This window comes from Oryx dammah, unplaced genomic scaffold, assembly GCF_014754425.2.
Source record: "Oryx dammah isolate SB20612 unplaced genomic scaffold, SCBI_Odam_1.1 HiC_scaffold_17, whole genome shotgun sequence".
Lineage (NCBI taxonomy): Eukaryota > Metazoa > Chordata > Mammalia > Artiodactyla > Bovidae > Oryx > Oryx dammah.
The window spans coordinates 37,491,017-37,504,991 of NW_024070201.1; the positions used below are offsets into that span (position 1 = coordinate 37,491,017).

Here is a 13,975-nt window from a genome sequence, read left to right on the forward strand (position 1 = left end):
AAAAACGGACCATTATTTGTGGCCTTTCTTTCAGTATCGTTCTTCTCATATTACACAACACCTCATATATCGTTTAAGGGGAGACTGAGCCACACACTCGATCACCTGTAGTCTCTGGTGCATCTGGTCAGGCCGGTGAGAAACTGACAGGAGTCAGCAACACGGAGGTAACTTCACCAAGAACCCAAGAAGGGGTACTTGGTAGCTGCAGCCCGGCAGCTCCTAGTTCCCGCGGGCACTCCTGGCCCAAGGTTTCCAGCCAATCTCAGTTCCTCTAGCTTCCCAGGCCCCTCCCACTTCTGAGCCGCCTGAGAGCTTTGAGGGCGGGGAAGCAAGGGAAGCCTATCGATATCTCTGGAATAAACTATTCTACCCTGCGCCGCCGCCGTCAAAGTCCGCAGTCTTCTCTGTAGATCGCCGAGCGGAAGTTTCGGCAGTGCTGTTCCATCCGCAGGTTTGCAGGAGGCCGAAGCCAGGCTCGCGCCGGAACCATGGTGCGTTGGATTCCGAGCTTAGGCAGGGTTGGGGAAGAGGTCCGCTGCCTGGGGGGTGGGGGGAGCTTCTTCTCATGCCTTCCTTAGAGCGGTCCGGGGCCATGGGACTTGGGAACCGTAGCCGACGGGATGGTTCAGGCGGTGATTCAGCATCTCCGGCCTGGCCGGGAGAGTGGAGGTCGGTAGTCTGTACTGCCGCTGCGACCTCTCCCTGGGGTTTGTTTCGCTTTCCACGGGGCCTTGAACAGTATCTTCTCGGTCTACCAGCCGATTTAGCTCCTCAGGTTCCTTCAGTCGAGTAAATTCCGAGCGGTCCAGAGAGGGCCCTAGTGCTCTGTGTTGCAGAAAGTAAAAATAGGGACTTAACTTCAGACCTCCTTGTACTGCCAAGTGCGGACTTGATTCCAGGGTTTGGGTTGCTGCCTGGACCGCGTTCATTTTCTTGGCGGGTCCCTCTGCAATCTTTTTCTTAGAGCTCTGTCAGAAAAAGCCCTTTTCAATCACTTTGTCTGCTGTTGCTGCTGCTAAGTCGCTTCAGTCCCCGTCCCTGGGATTCTCTAAGCAAGAACACTGGAGTGGGTTGCCATTTCCTTCTCCAATGCATGAAAGTGAAAAGTGAAAGTGAAGTCGCTCAGTCGTGTCGACTCTTAGCGACCCCATGGACCGCAGCCTGCCAGTCTTCTCCGTCCATGGGATTTTCCAGGCAAGAGTACTGGAGTGGGGTGCCATTGCCTTCTCAGACAAATGAGTGAACCGAAGCTGATATTAGTGATGAAATCAGGGTTATAGTATAGAGCTCAGGGATTCCAGGCCTGTGCCTGCCATTCCAGCGCTCAGCCTTCTCACCCCCATGATTAGTCTCCCAAGTACTGTGCTGGTGGACTTGTTTTAATACCGTCTTTAAAGCAGTAATGGGTCTGTTTTTATGGCAGTTTGTGTCCACTTCTGACTTCCTGGGGACATTCTTGTGTTCTCATTCAGTATGAATGAATGAAAGGCACGTTCAGTATGTGCCTTTACGTGTTCAGTATGAATGTTTTAAGTGCAGTGAAGGTTCAAGGATAAATCAGACATATCCCAAATCGTAGTATGAGGCAGAAAAGGAAGTGTAGGTAAAGAACTGGTGGGAGTATGTTTTGAGATTTGGGGAGAAGAGATGGAGAAGATTTCAAGAGGTAGACATTTGAGCAGACTTAAGAAAAGGTAGTAATGTTTTTGACCATTTATTAGGGTCTGATATAAGAGAAGAATATTAGCAAAGATAGAAAGGAAAGTGGATAGGTAGGAACTTTAGTAATTGACTAAACCCAAACCAAGTACTAGGAACAGTGTTAAAACTGGGAACGTAGGTTACCATTTAGATCCGCCCCACCCCCCCCCATCTCCTTATAAATGTAAAATTGACTTGCAACTGATTACAGTAGTAATCTTCCAAAGAGACTGCAGTAGCAGCTTTTCCTTAATGCTGGATGGAGAGAGATGGGAGAACATTTTTTAATGATAGAGCTTGTTAAGATTTTGAATTTGTAATGTTCTTGTGTTAATAGGTCTTTTTTCATTTATTTTCAGTTTCGCAACCAGTATGACAATGATGTCACTGTTTGGAGCCCTCAGGTAAACTTTTGGTGACTGTAATGTGTTTAGAAGCTTATGGGATTGTAGGAAGTAAGAAAATGGAATATAATCATTTTATACATTCCTGAAACCTAAGTTTATCATTAAAGTCAGTCTTCTAGTTTTAAGAAACAGCATTTGAGATGTAACTATGCCCACTTGAGATTTGGGATTGCTAAATTATTTTAAATATATAAAAGGGTCTTGTAATGACTAAGGTGTGTTGGTGTTTTTTTTTTTTTTTTCATTTTAGGGCAGAATTCATCAAATTGAATATGCAATGGAAGCTGTCAAACAAGGTTCAGCCACAGTTGGTTTGAAATCAAAAACTCATGCAGTGTTGGTTGCATTGAAGGTAAGTAAAGCAATAAATATATCTTCCTCCTTTAGAAAACACTGTAAAATGTTAGTTTCACTATATAAATAATAAAATTATAAACTTACTCTTTTGTCTTAAATGATGTTTCTATTTAGAGAGCACAGTCAGAACTTGCGGCTCATCAGAAAAAAATTCTCCATGTTGATAACCATATTGGTATCTCAATTGCGGGACTTACTGCTGATGCTCGACTATTATGGTGAGTATGATCCTGGAAAACAAAAGAAATATCCCTTTTGATTCATAATTGATTACATATCTAGAAGCAATCCAGATATTTTAAGAAGTTGTCTGCTAGAGTGTTTATAAGTTAAGATTATTAATACCTTAATGTATTCGGGCTCAGTTACTAAGTATTCCATTCTTGATCACTGTAGCAGTAATTAATAGGATTAACCACATTAACATTAATGCTTTTTAGAAGTCATTGAATAATGTATTACTTGTTAACTCAGTATATATAGTTTGATGTTAGATCTGAGAAGAGCTTGACACCAAGTTTCTGACGGATCAGCTGAACCACCTTTGCTGTCTTTAATATACCAGTATTCATTTGACATTTATTTTTTGCAAAGCTCAATATGGATACAAAGAGTATACAAAGGTGAATCAGACATAGATCTCATCTTCTAGGAGCTTAAAATCTAGTAGAATATCAATACAAGGTAGAAAGTGGAGAGCAACAGGTATATTTCTTTGGAGGGGGTGGGGGATAAAGATTATTTCCAGTTGAGAGGCATACTGCAGATGAAGAGCTGGGGCTTTGGGATCACACAGTCTTTAATTCCCACTTTTAACACTCAATCTGATGTTGCTTTAGTTACTCAAACTCTGAATTTTTTTAGTATTTTTTTCCAAGGTTATTGATAAATAGCCTAACATGTAGAACACTTCATACAGCATCTTTCAGTGTATGTGTTGGTAAGTAGGAGGTAGTTAGCCACAAGTAACCTCGTTTGTGATTTAATTAGGAAAGGAGGAATATAAACACTGAGGACAGTTGATAATGCTGATGTTTAAAATTCTCAAGTTATTTGGTGAGTTCCCTGTTCTCTTAGGTCAGCAAAATAGTGACTACATTAGTGTTTTCTGTTAGCTGTTGAAAATATATGTTGCATTGTCAAACATTTTACTTAACCCAATCTTTCAAAAATATTGTCACATGTAATCATTTAAAAGCTTTATTAGATATTTTACATTATTGCACAAAATCTTTGAAATTTTATGTATATTTTGTACTGAAGATACATCTTAATTCAGACTAGCCACTTTTTCAGTGCTCACTAGTCACATGTTATTAGTGCCTGCCATATTGAGCAATGCAATGTTAGACAGCCTTGGGAAAGAAACTTAAGTGAAAGTAGTGAACAACTAGCTTGGTTACAGCAGCCAACATTTGATCATCAGATGTGACACACACATAAACTAGACAGAGCAATATGAAAGAAAAGTTTATCCTCTTGGCTTTAATAGTTAGGTGTGAATTTTCTTTTCTCCAGTGTTGCATTTGCTTGCATCTTGTCAGGTTTAAGAGACTTAACAGTGTAGTGTCTCCTCTAGAGTACTGCTATGGATAGAAGTAACATTGACAGGAACATGTTAATAGCGCCCTAGTATGGATTCAGTTTCTTCTGTTTGTTCTGTTGGGGAAATTTTTGTCAGCTTTCAAGGAAAAAAGCAAAGTTATTCTTTTTGCTAGCTCAAGACATGGAATTAAGACAGTCTTGCTGACAGTGGGAAGGGTAAGAGAAGAGAGATTGCTCTTTCCCTATTGTGCAGCCTTCTCTGTTATGTAAAGTGCTCTGAGGCAAAGGTTATCTAAAGCTAAGAAACGTGTAGTCATAAACTTAGGTAAAATTGTGAAAACTTTAAGGTTAGTCACTTTCAATAATAGAACATTTAAAATATAAAGATTTGATAGGAAAATTTATCCTTGTCATTATATGTTTATGGTTCCATTGTATGGATGTATGTGTAAACATCTGGAAGAAAGCAAAAAGAAACCAAATTACTTTGTTTGATTAGAATGACTCTGTGATTTGAAATTACCAGTTTTTCTTGTTTCTTTTTCAGTAATTTTATGCGCCAGGAGTGTTTGGATTCCAGATTTGTATTTGACAGACCTCTTCCTGTGTCTCGTCTTGTGTCTCTAATTGGAAGCAGTATCCTTTTTATTTATGCATTTATTGTAACATTTATGGATGTAGACTTTAAAGGGTCTTGATACTTAATCGTTATGTTACTTATTAGGAATATGATAATATATAACATAGGTAAGATTGTGCAAACTTTAAGTTGAGTCACTTTTCAGTAAAAGAATGCATTAAGTCTTTAGAAGGAGAATTGTAGGGAGTTTTACTATGGAAGAATAGATTCTAACTGAGTTGGTTTGTTCTTTTTATCAGCCTTTATAGATAAGCAATTAATATGTTCCAGATATAGATAAGCCCAATTTCAGAAAAACTGAGCATCAGTTTTAGAAGAGATTTAATGTTTGTTTATTGGTGGTTATAGATGCTCCCCCTAAATCCTTGTCCCTTATATCCAAGATGAAAGAAATTCTCTACACCAGAAAAGATCATCTTGCTAGCACTCACTTGGGGTTTGGTGGATAGTCAAACATCTTTTAACACTAAGCCAAAGAAATATTTATTTTCTTCTTCTTGGGGTAGTAGATTATGCAGCAATTAAAAAAAAACAGAACTCTTTGTTGATAATGTTTAATTTGAAATTAAAGACAGTACTTTACTTCTTGTTAGAACAAACTCTTTAACTAGTTTAAGAAACCCAGATACCAACGCAGCGATATGGCCGGAGACCATATGGTGTTGGGCTGCTCATTGCTGGTTATGATGTAAGTTCATAGAGTATTGTTATATTTTAATGATTTTTTTTGAAACTAACAAATTTTCTAATTTTTAGCTCAATCAGAGTCAAGAATTATACAGTGTATTTTTCTTCTATTTGTAGGATATGGGTCCTCACATTTTCCAAACTTGTCCATCTGCTAACTATTTTGACTGCAGAGCTATGTCCATTGGAGCCCGATCTCAATCAGCTCGTACTTACTTGGAGAGACATATGTCAGAGTTTATGGAGTGTAAGTAATTTTTCTTTTTTGCCCTTCTAGTCTTTATATAGTGAATAAACACAGTATCCTACATGAAAAAAAGCTCTACTTTTCTTAAAAAGATTAAGCCCATGAAGTGTATATTATTTCTGCCATATATACTAGTTTTTACTTTCCCCGGCTACCAGGGCAGTTTCAGTCACCGGTCGAACTTTTTCAAAATATAACTGTATTCCTTACCTTGAAGATTTTTTATTCAATTGGTCTGAAGTGTTGTCCCAGCCAGAGTTAAGAGCCACTGTAGTAGTTACTACTTGTAAATTCTGTTTACAGCTTTTATTTTCTGTGATTCTTATTTTTAGCCACATAGACATTTCTGCAATAAGTAGTCCATAAATAAATAAATCAGTTTAGTTGTGAGAAAGAAAAGTAAAAGATGTAACGTGATGATAGGGCAGGTTTTCAAATGGTTTGCTTATGCAAGGGTCTTAGATTTTAACACATGTTTTTATGCATCAAGGTAATCATGCATCCACCGCCACCCCTCCCCCCCCCCAGCATTCTATTGTGGTGTATTGCATTCATTGACTTTTTTTAAAATTTATTTTTCTATTGAAGGATAATTGCTTTATAGAATTTTGTTGTTTTCTGTCAAACCTCAACATGAATCAGCCATAGGTATAAATATATCCCCTCCCTTTTGAACCTCCCTCCCATCTCCCACCCCATCCCACCCGCTGTAGATTGATACAGAGCCCCTGTTTGAGTTTCTTGAGCCATACAGCAAATTCCCGTTGGCTATCTATTTTACATATGGTAATATAAGTTGCCATGTTACTCTTTGCATACATCTCACCCTCTTCTCCCTTCTCCCCATGTCCATAGGTCTGTTTCTCCATTGCTGCTCTGAAAATAAATTCTTCAGTACTATTTTTCTAGATTATGTATATATGCATTAGAATAAAATATTTATCTTTCTCTTTCTGACTCACTTCACTCTGTACAATAGGTTCTAGGTTCATCCACCTCATCAGAACAGACTCAGATTTGTTCTTTTTTATGGCTGAGTAATATTCCATTGTGTGTGTGTGTGTGTGTGTGTGTGTGTGTGTGTGTGTGTATATGTATATATCACAACTTCTTTATCCATTCATCTGTCAGTGGACATCTAGGTTGCTTCCATGTTCTAGCTATTGTGAATAGTGCTGCAGTGAACAACATGTGTCTTTTTCAATTTTGGTTTCCTCAGGGTATATGCCTAGGAGGGGATTCCTGGGTCATATGGTGGTTTTATTCCTAGTTTTGTAAGGAATCTCCATACCGTCTTCCATGGTGGCTGTATCAATTTACATTCCTGCCAACAGTGCAAGAACATTCCCTTTTCTCCACACCCTCTCCAGCATTTATTGTTTGTAGACTTTTGATGAAGGCAGTGGCAACCCACTCCAGTACTCTTGGCTGGCAAATCCCATAAACGGAGGAGCCTGGTAGGCTGCAGTCCATGGGGTCACAAAGAGTTGGACACGGCTGAGCGACTTCACTTTCACTTTTCACTTTCACGCATTGGAGAAGGAAATGGCAACCCACTCCAGTGTTCTTGCCTGGAGAATCCTAGGGATGGCAGAGCCTGGTGGGCTGCCGTCTGTGGGGTCACACAGAGTCGGACACGACTGAAGAGACTTAGCAGCAACAGCATTCTGACCAGTGTGAGGTGATATCTCATTGTAGTTCTGATTTGCATTTCTCCTTAATAATGAGCGATGTTGAGCATCTTTTCATGTGTTTATTAACCATCTGTATGTCTTCTTTGGAGAAATGTCTGTTTAAGTCTTTTTCCCACTTGGAAAAAGTTTGATTGGGTTGTTTGTTTTTCTGGCATTGAGTTGTATGAGCTGCTTGTATACTTTGGAAATTAATCCTTTGTCAGTTGTTTCATTTGCTATTATTTTCTCCCATTCTGAGGGTTGTCTTTTCACCTTGCTTATAGTTTCCTTTGCTGTGCTTTTAAGTTTAATCAGGTCCCCCTTGTTTACTTTTGTTTTTATTTCTGTTACACTAGGAGGTGGGTCATAGAGAATCTTGCTTTGCTTTATGTCATCGAGTGTTTTGCCTAGCATTCATTGACTTTTGAATGTTCAGCCAGCTTTGCATTCCTGGGACAAATCCTTCTTGGTCATGATGTATAACATAAATTATATATACGTAAAATGTTTATGGAAACATAAACATTGCTGGATTTAGTTTGCTGATATTTTGTTTAGGTTTTTGTGTGTTTGTTAATCAGGGGTACTGATTTGTAGTTTTACTTTCTTCTGGTAGCTTTGTATAGTTTTGGTATCAGGGCAATACTGACCACATACAAGCAATTGGAGACTCTTTTATAAAGAGCAAATACAGTGACAAACATTTCACAGAGTACATTTTACAAAACTTTGAGCTGTAAAATCCTGATTGTATCAGGATTTTAATTTAGCTTAGCATAAGAAAAGGGTAACTTTAGTAACAAAATCATGTATTCTCTCATTAAATAAAACAATAGCAATCTAATAATAGATTGTTAGAAGATTATATGGCCAAACATTAGACTTTTTTTTATTATGATATATTTAGTGTGTGACTAAAACCATGATTTCAGACTATAGACCTGACAAATAAGTAAAGGAAGCCTAGCATGAAAATAGAATTAAGAAATAATTGTTAATTTATTATATTTAGGTAATTTGAACGAACTGGTTAAGCATGGTCTGCGTGCCTTACGGGAAACCCTTCCTGCAGAACAGGACCTGACTACAAAGGTAAATACCACATTTTCCAATTGGGGATACTAACATTATAGTTTAATCATTTATTATACAAATGTCAGTAATAGAGGTGTGTCTACTTATAGTTCTTTAATTTGGTTTCCTCGGCTCATTCTTTCTCTTTAAGGTATTCACTAAATGACTGATTTTTAAATGATTTTTAAATATTTATTTTTGGTATAAAGCAACGAAACATCTAATTCTGTTGCAGAATGTCTTTCATCAAGAGATAGGAATATCTTTGTATTTTTAATATACATTGAGCACCAATCACATGCAGGCAGGAGGCACGGAGAAAATATAATGCATACAACAAACATCTTGGCATTCCTGGGACATACATCCAAGTGGGCAAAGACAGACAGTGTACCCACAAATAGATTATGTAGGATATTAGAATGTGATAAAGGCTTAGAAAAAATAAAACAGGTTTAAAAGGAGAAAGAATGGCCAATAGGGTATAAGAAGGAGACATGGTGGGTATAATTTAACATAGAGTGGTGAAAGATGGTCTCACTGAGAAAGTGAAATTTGAGGGAAAGATCTAAAAGAGTTGAGTGAGTGAGCTATGCATATGGGGGCCTTGAGTTCAGAATGTTGCTAGTATTCAACATAAGGAGGCCAGTTGTGTTGGAGTCAGTAATCAAGAGGAGAAGAAGGAATAAAGTCAGAGAGGTAATGGAAGCCACATAGCGTATGTCCTGTAAACATTGTAGGTACTTTGGATTTTACTCTTGAGTTTGAGCAGAGCAATACTGTGGCTTGATGTAGATTTAAAAAGTCACTCTAGTTGCCATTTTGAGTGGGGGCATGGGTGGAAATAGTTTCAAGGCTGTTACAGTAATTCAAGTGATAGACTGTGGTAGATTAGAGCAGAGTCATAGAGTTGGAGATGATGAGAAGTGGTTCGATTTTGCATGTTTTGAAATTAGAACCAGAAAGCTTTGCTAATGAATTGGTTGTGAGGTGTGAGTTTAGAAAATGCCTTTAGCGTTTTTGCCTGATTAGAGGAAAGATAGACTTACGATTTACTGAGGTGGATTTACTGAGGTGGATGAGACATTTGGAGGAACGGAAGATCAGGCAGTTAGTTTACTTTGAAATGCCTCTTATTTGTCCATTTGGTGATACAGAATAAGTGATTATTGGATGTTCACCCCCTAGAGTTTGGTGGAGATTGGTTTATCCTAGAACTAAAGTTTTGAAGTCTTTGTGGAAAAATGGTCTTTAGAGACTGGCTAGGATTAGATTTCTGAAACATTAGAATAAGTTTGAAGACAAGTTTGAAGACTTGGTCAAGGGTACTCTATCCTATAGAGATTAGAAGGTGAGAGTAGGAATCAGCAAAAAGGGACTGAGAAATATGCCAGGGAGGTAGGAAGAAAACATGGAAAATGAGGCATCTTTAAAAGGAAATGAAGAAACTGCAGTCATCCATTGGCATCAGTGGTGGGGGGATTAGTTCCAGAATCCCCTACCATGGATCCCTAAATCCAAGGGTGCTCAAGTCCCTTATGTAAAATGATGTCATACTTGCATATAGCCTATACACAGTCCTCCTGTATACCTGAAATTATCTCTAGACTACCTGTGTCACCTAATAAAATGTAAATGCATGTAAATAGTTGTAATTGCAATATAAGTGCTGTGTAAACAGTTGCCAGGGCACAGCAAATTTAAGTTTTGCTATTCAGAACTTTCTGGAATTTTTTTCCCAAAATATTTTTGATCCATGGTTGGTTGAACCCACAGCTAACAAATGAAGAACCCACCGACAGAGAGGTAAACTGACTTTTAAGGAGAAGAGAGTAAAACATTGCCAATAGGCCATGAAAGATGTGGACTGAGAATTAACATTTAGATTAGCAGTGATGTTACTGAAACTTGACTAGACAGTCTTAATGGAATGGAGGAGAAAAGTGTGCTAGGAATAGAGTCAGGAGAAAATGAGAGAAATTGGAGACAGCTCTTTGGAGGAGACTTTCTGTTACAGATCCAGAGAAAGGGGGTGGTGGTTGGTAGAGAATGTAGTGAAAAAAGGGTTTTGTTTTGGTTTTTTAAGATGGGAGAGATTACAATCTTTTGCTGCATGGTTATAAAAATAATCCAGTATCAAGAAAAAGATTTATGGAACTTCCCTGGTGGTCCAGTGGTTAAGCCCACACTCCAATGCAGGGGGGATGGTTTCCATCTCTGGTCAGAGAACTAAAGTCCTGCATGCTGCATAGTGCAGAAATAAATAAATAGACAAACAAGTAAAGATGTGCACTAAGTAGATTAAACATCATTATTAAGAAAACAAAGATAAAAACATCTATATAGGATAAAAATGAGAACTGCTAGACCAATCACCAGTAGCACCTAGGTGAAAAGGTAGGCTTCAGAGAGGACTGGGGCTCTTCATTCCCAGTAACACGAAGGGAGAGAATCTAGGGACATAGATATAGGAAAGGTTGGATACTATGGGAGCTTGTGAACATTCTCTTCTGATTGCTTCTGTTTTCTGAGTTGATTAGAAGCAAGGTAGGTTTTGAGCTGCAAGAGAAATGGAGAATGTTGGAAAGAGTTGTCCAGGGAAGGGGAGATTGAATGATCTAGAAACTTGTATAATACAACAACAACTAAAGGACTCCTTGAGGTTAATGATCACTAGAGAGATCAGTTACCGTATCATAAAATGTCTTGTTATGATTGGGTAATTAATATGTGTATGAAGACTTTCAGTTCAGTTTAATCGTTCAGTCGTGTCTGACTCTTTGCGACCCCATGAGTTGCAGCACGCCTGTCCATCACCAACTCCCGGAGTTCACTCAGATTCACGTCCATCGAGTCAGCGATGCCATCCAGCCATCTCATCCTCTCTCGTCCCCTTCTCCTCCTGCCCCCAATCCCTCCCAGCATCAAAGTCTTTTCTAATGAGTCAACTCTTCGCATGAGGTGGCCAAAGTACTGGAGTTTCAGCTTTAGCATCATGAAGACTTTATAACCTGCATAATCTTTTTAAATAGCATTTCCTATCATAAAAATAATTTTCTTTCAAAAAAATTAGGAAAGTTACATTAAAGTACATTAAATTGTTTTTACTTGTTTGTTTTAAAAATACCTATAATGCCATCACTCCAAGATGACTGTCTTTTAAATTTTGGGTATACAGTTGACTGTTGGCATTTACAACTTGGAAAAGTTGGCTCAGGTATCTGGCTTTCTGATTTTACATTTTTACTGAATCATAGAGAATGCCCTATATATCCTTAATGTCTCAAGTTCTCACTGAAATTTTAATCTTACAGGAGCTCTACTGTACTGGTTAGCATTCACTGAACATTTTAAGAGTTGCTTTTTAATTTTTCCATGTAGAACACAGTTCTAAGTTCCCTAAACTCAATATTTTAGAACCCCAAATTTATTTCCTTAAGAACCATTATATCTTAACATATACAAGGGAAGGCTTTACCTCTCAGATGGTAAAGAATGAAGGCTTACTTCCTAGCAAATGGTTTGTGTCCTCACACTGGTCTTCACATTCTGACTGTGAGCCAAGTTGCAAATTTCTAGGTGACATTGACCTTCAGGATTGTTTGTGGTTATCAAAAGTGAATATTAAATCTGCAGATTACAAAAGTTTACTAGTTTTCTTCTTTTTTTCCCTAAGTTTTTTTTTTTTGGTCTCATTCAAGTGGTATATAAATTTTTATTCAACTTTTTTCTTTTTATCATAAGCATATTTCTAACCTAAATTCTCTTGATTTTTAAATTTTACCTTTTTTTCCCCTTCAGAATGTTTCCATTGGAATTGTTGGTAAAGACTTGGAGTTTACAATTTATGATGATGATGATGTGTCTCCATTCCTGGAAGGTCTAGAAGAAAGACCACAGAGAAAGGCACAGGTATATAACTAATTATAACCAAGAGACTAATTCTATTGTAAATTGCTATTCCTACCACAACTGTGTAAATCTACTGTTTTTGTCTTTAATTTTTGAGATAGGCTTATAATTCATGTGGCAGTAGGAAAACTAAGAACTAATACTGAGGGGGTCAGTGATCTCTAAAACACAAAAAGGGTGATTTGGTTCTCTGTTGTAGCTTCTCAGTTCTGTGTGTTGATGGGCTCAGCTAGACGGTTCTTTGGCTCATGTCACTTCGAGTGTCTCAAACATTGCAGTCAGTTGAGTGGGTACGGCTGGAACATCCAAGATGGCTTTACTCATGTGTCTTCTTTACTCATATTTGCTAGGTATCTTGGAAGGACAGCTAGAAGGGTGGCTGGGCCTTTGTCCATGTAGTCTCAGGGCCTCTCCTTCACCAGAGTATCTCTGGCAGGAAGCAGCTCAGAGGTTGCAAAAGTTCAAAAGCTCAGAAGTGCAAGCTGCCAGGCATTGTTAAGGCTGAGGCCCAGGACTGGCACAGCATTCCTTCTTTACATTCTGTTGGTTAAAGCAAGTCTTAGGGCTATCTGAGATTCTATGAGGTGGGACTGAGAGAAAAACTCACTGGTGACCAGTTTGGGAAACTAAGTTGACTCTTAACAAATATTGAGAAAAGGATCAAGAAGTACTGGTGAATCTCAGGTTAAATACTAGCCTTTTTTGTCAAAAGTTTGAATACACATTTGCTTTTATAGGTGCTTATTTAATAGCTGTGTAATTGGTAAAAAAAAGTATCTTGTTCAGAAATTTCTTCTACAGCATGAATTCTTTTTTTAACGTGAAAAAGATGTTGGTATTATTTGGAGTGGTGAGATTTGCATTATTTAACTGCTGTTGGGAACAATACAGAATAGTACCTCACAGCTGCTTTGTTGGAAAATATTTTTGCTGTGTTTATTAGTAATAAGAAAAGCCTTTATTCTTGAGCAAAACAAAGTATGATGAAATGTTGGAATTGTTCATTGCTTTTTATTATGTAATATTTGTGAGTAAAAGTATATATTGGTTAAGTGTCCTTTTTATATACTTTCTTTTTTCTTCCTCTCTTAAGCCTACTCAACCTGCTGATGAACCTGCAGAAAAGGCTGATGAACCAATGGAACATTAAACAATAAACCAGTCTGTATATGTATTGTCATACATGTAAGAATGCAGGAGCAGACACTGATGACAGTAATCTATACTTTGAACCAAAAGATGCAGAATGGTGGGATAGAATGGTATGTTTTAGGAATCAGTTCAGATGTGAGTTTTTCCTAAGCTGCCACCAAAACCATATAATTGGGTTCATTTTTCTTTAAGAGGGCCTCTATAATCATTTTCTAGAAAGTATAGTTCTCTCTACTAATGTTTTTATATGAAGAACATAGTGTCTTTGTGGTTTTAAAGATAACTGTGAAATAAAATTGTTTCACCTGCTGATGTATCAGGGTTTTGCTTTTTAAGTAGCTTCAACTGTAAATAGTAGTCTGAGATTACAGCTCTGTCATCATCATATGTGGTCACCATGTTTGCCAATTAAATTGCCTTATTTTTAGTGACAGGAAAAATATTATCTCTTATATATAACAGCCTTATACTAATACCCCAGCGAATAGACTGGCTGCATGAGAAACCTTCATGGAGGTTTGGTCCAGAGTACTGATTTTTAGAGTTTAACCTTGGAGATTCCAAGTAAAACCTAAGA

The 13,975-nt window shown here is 37.8% G+C and overlaps 1 protein-coding gene across 1 annotated transcript; it reads left to right on the plus strand.

Moving 5' to 3' along the window:
- The first annotated feature begins 338 nt into the window (after nt 1-338).
- On the plus strand, nt 339-13,714 carry PSMA1 (proteasome 20S subunit alpha 1). Its single transcript, XM_040258312.1, has 10 exons — nt 339-494; nt 2,064-2,108; nt 2,362-2,463; nt 2,583-2,686; nt 4,561-4,649; nt 5,271-5,341; nt 5,458-5,587; nt 8,273-8,352; nt 12,136-12,246; nt 13,340-13,714. Exons 1-10 carry the CDS (start codon nt 492-494, stop codon nt 13,394-13,396), a joined length of 792 nt encoding a protein of 263 aa, XP_040114246.1. The 5' UTR covers nt 339-491; the 3' UTR covers nt 13,397-13,714.
- The last annotated feature ends 261 nt before the right edge of the window (nt 13,715-13,975 follow it).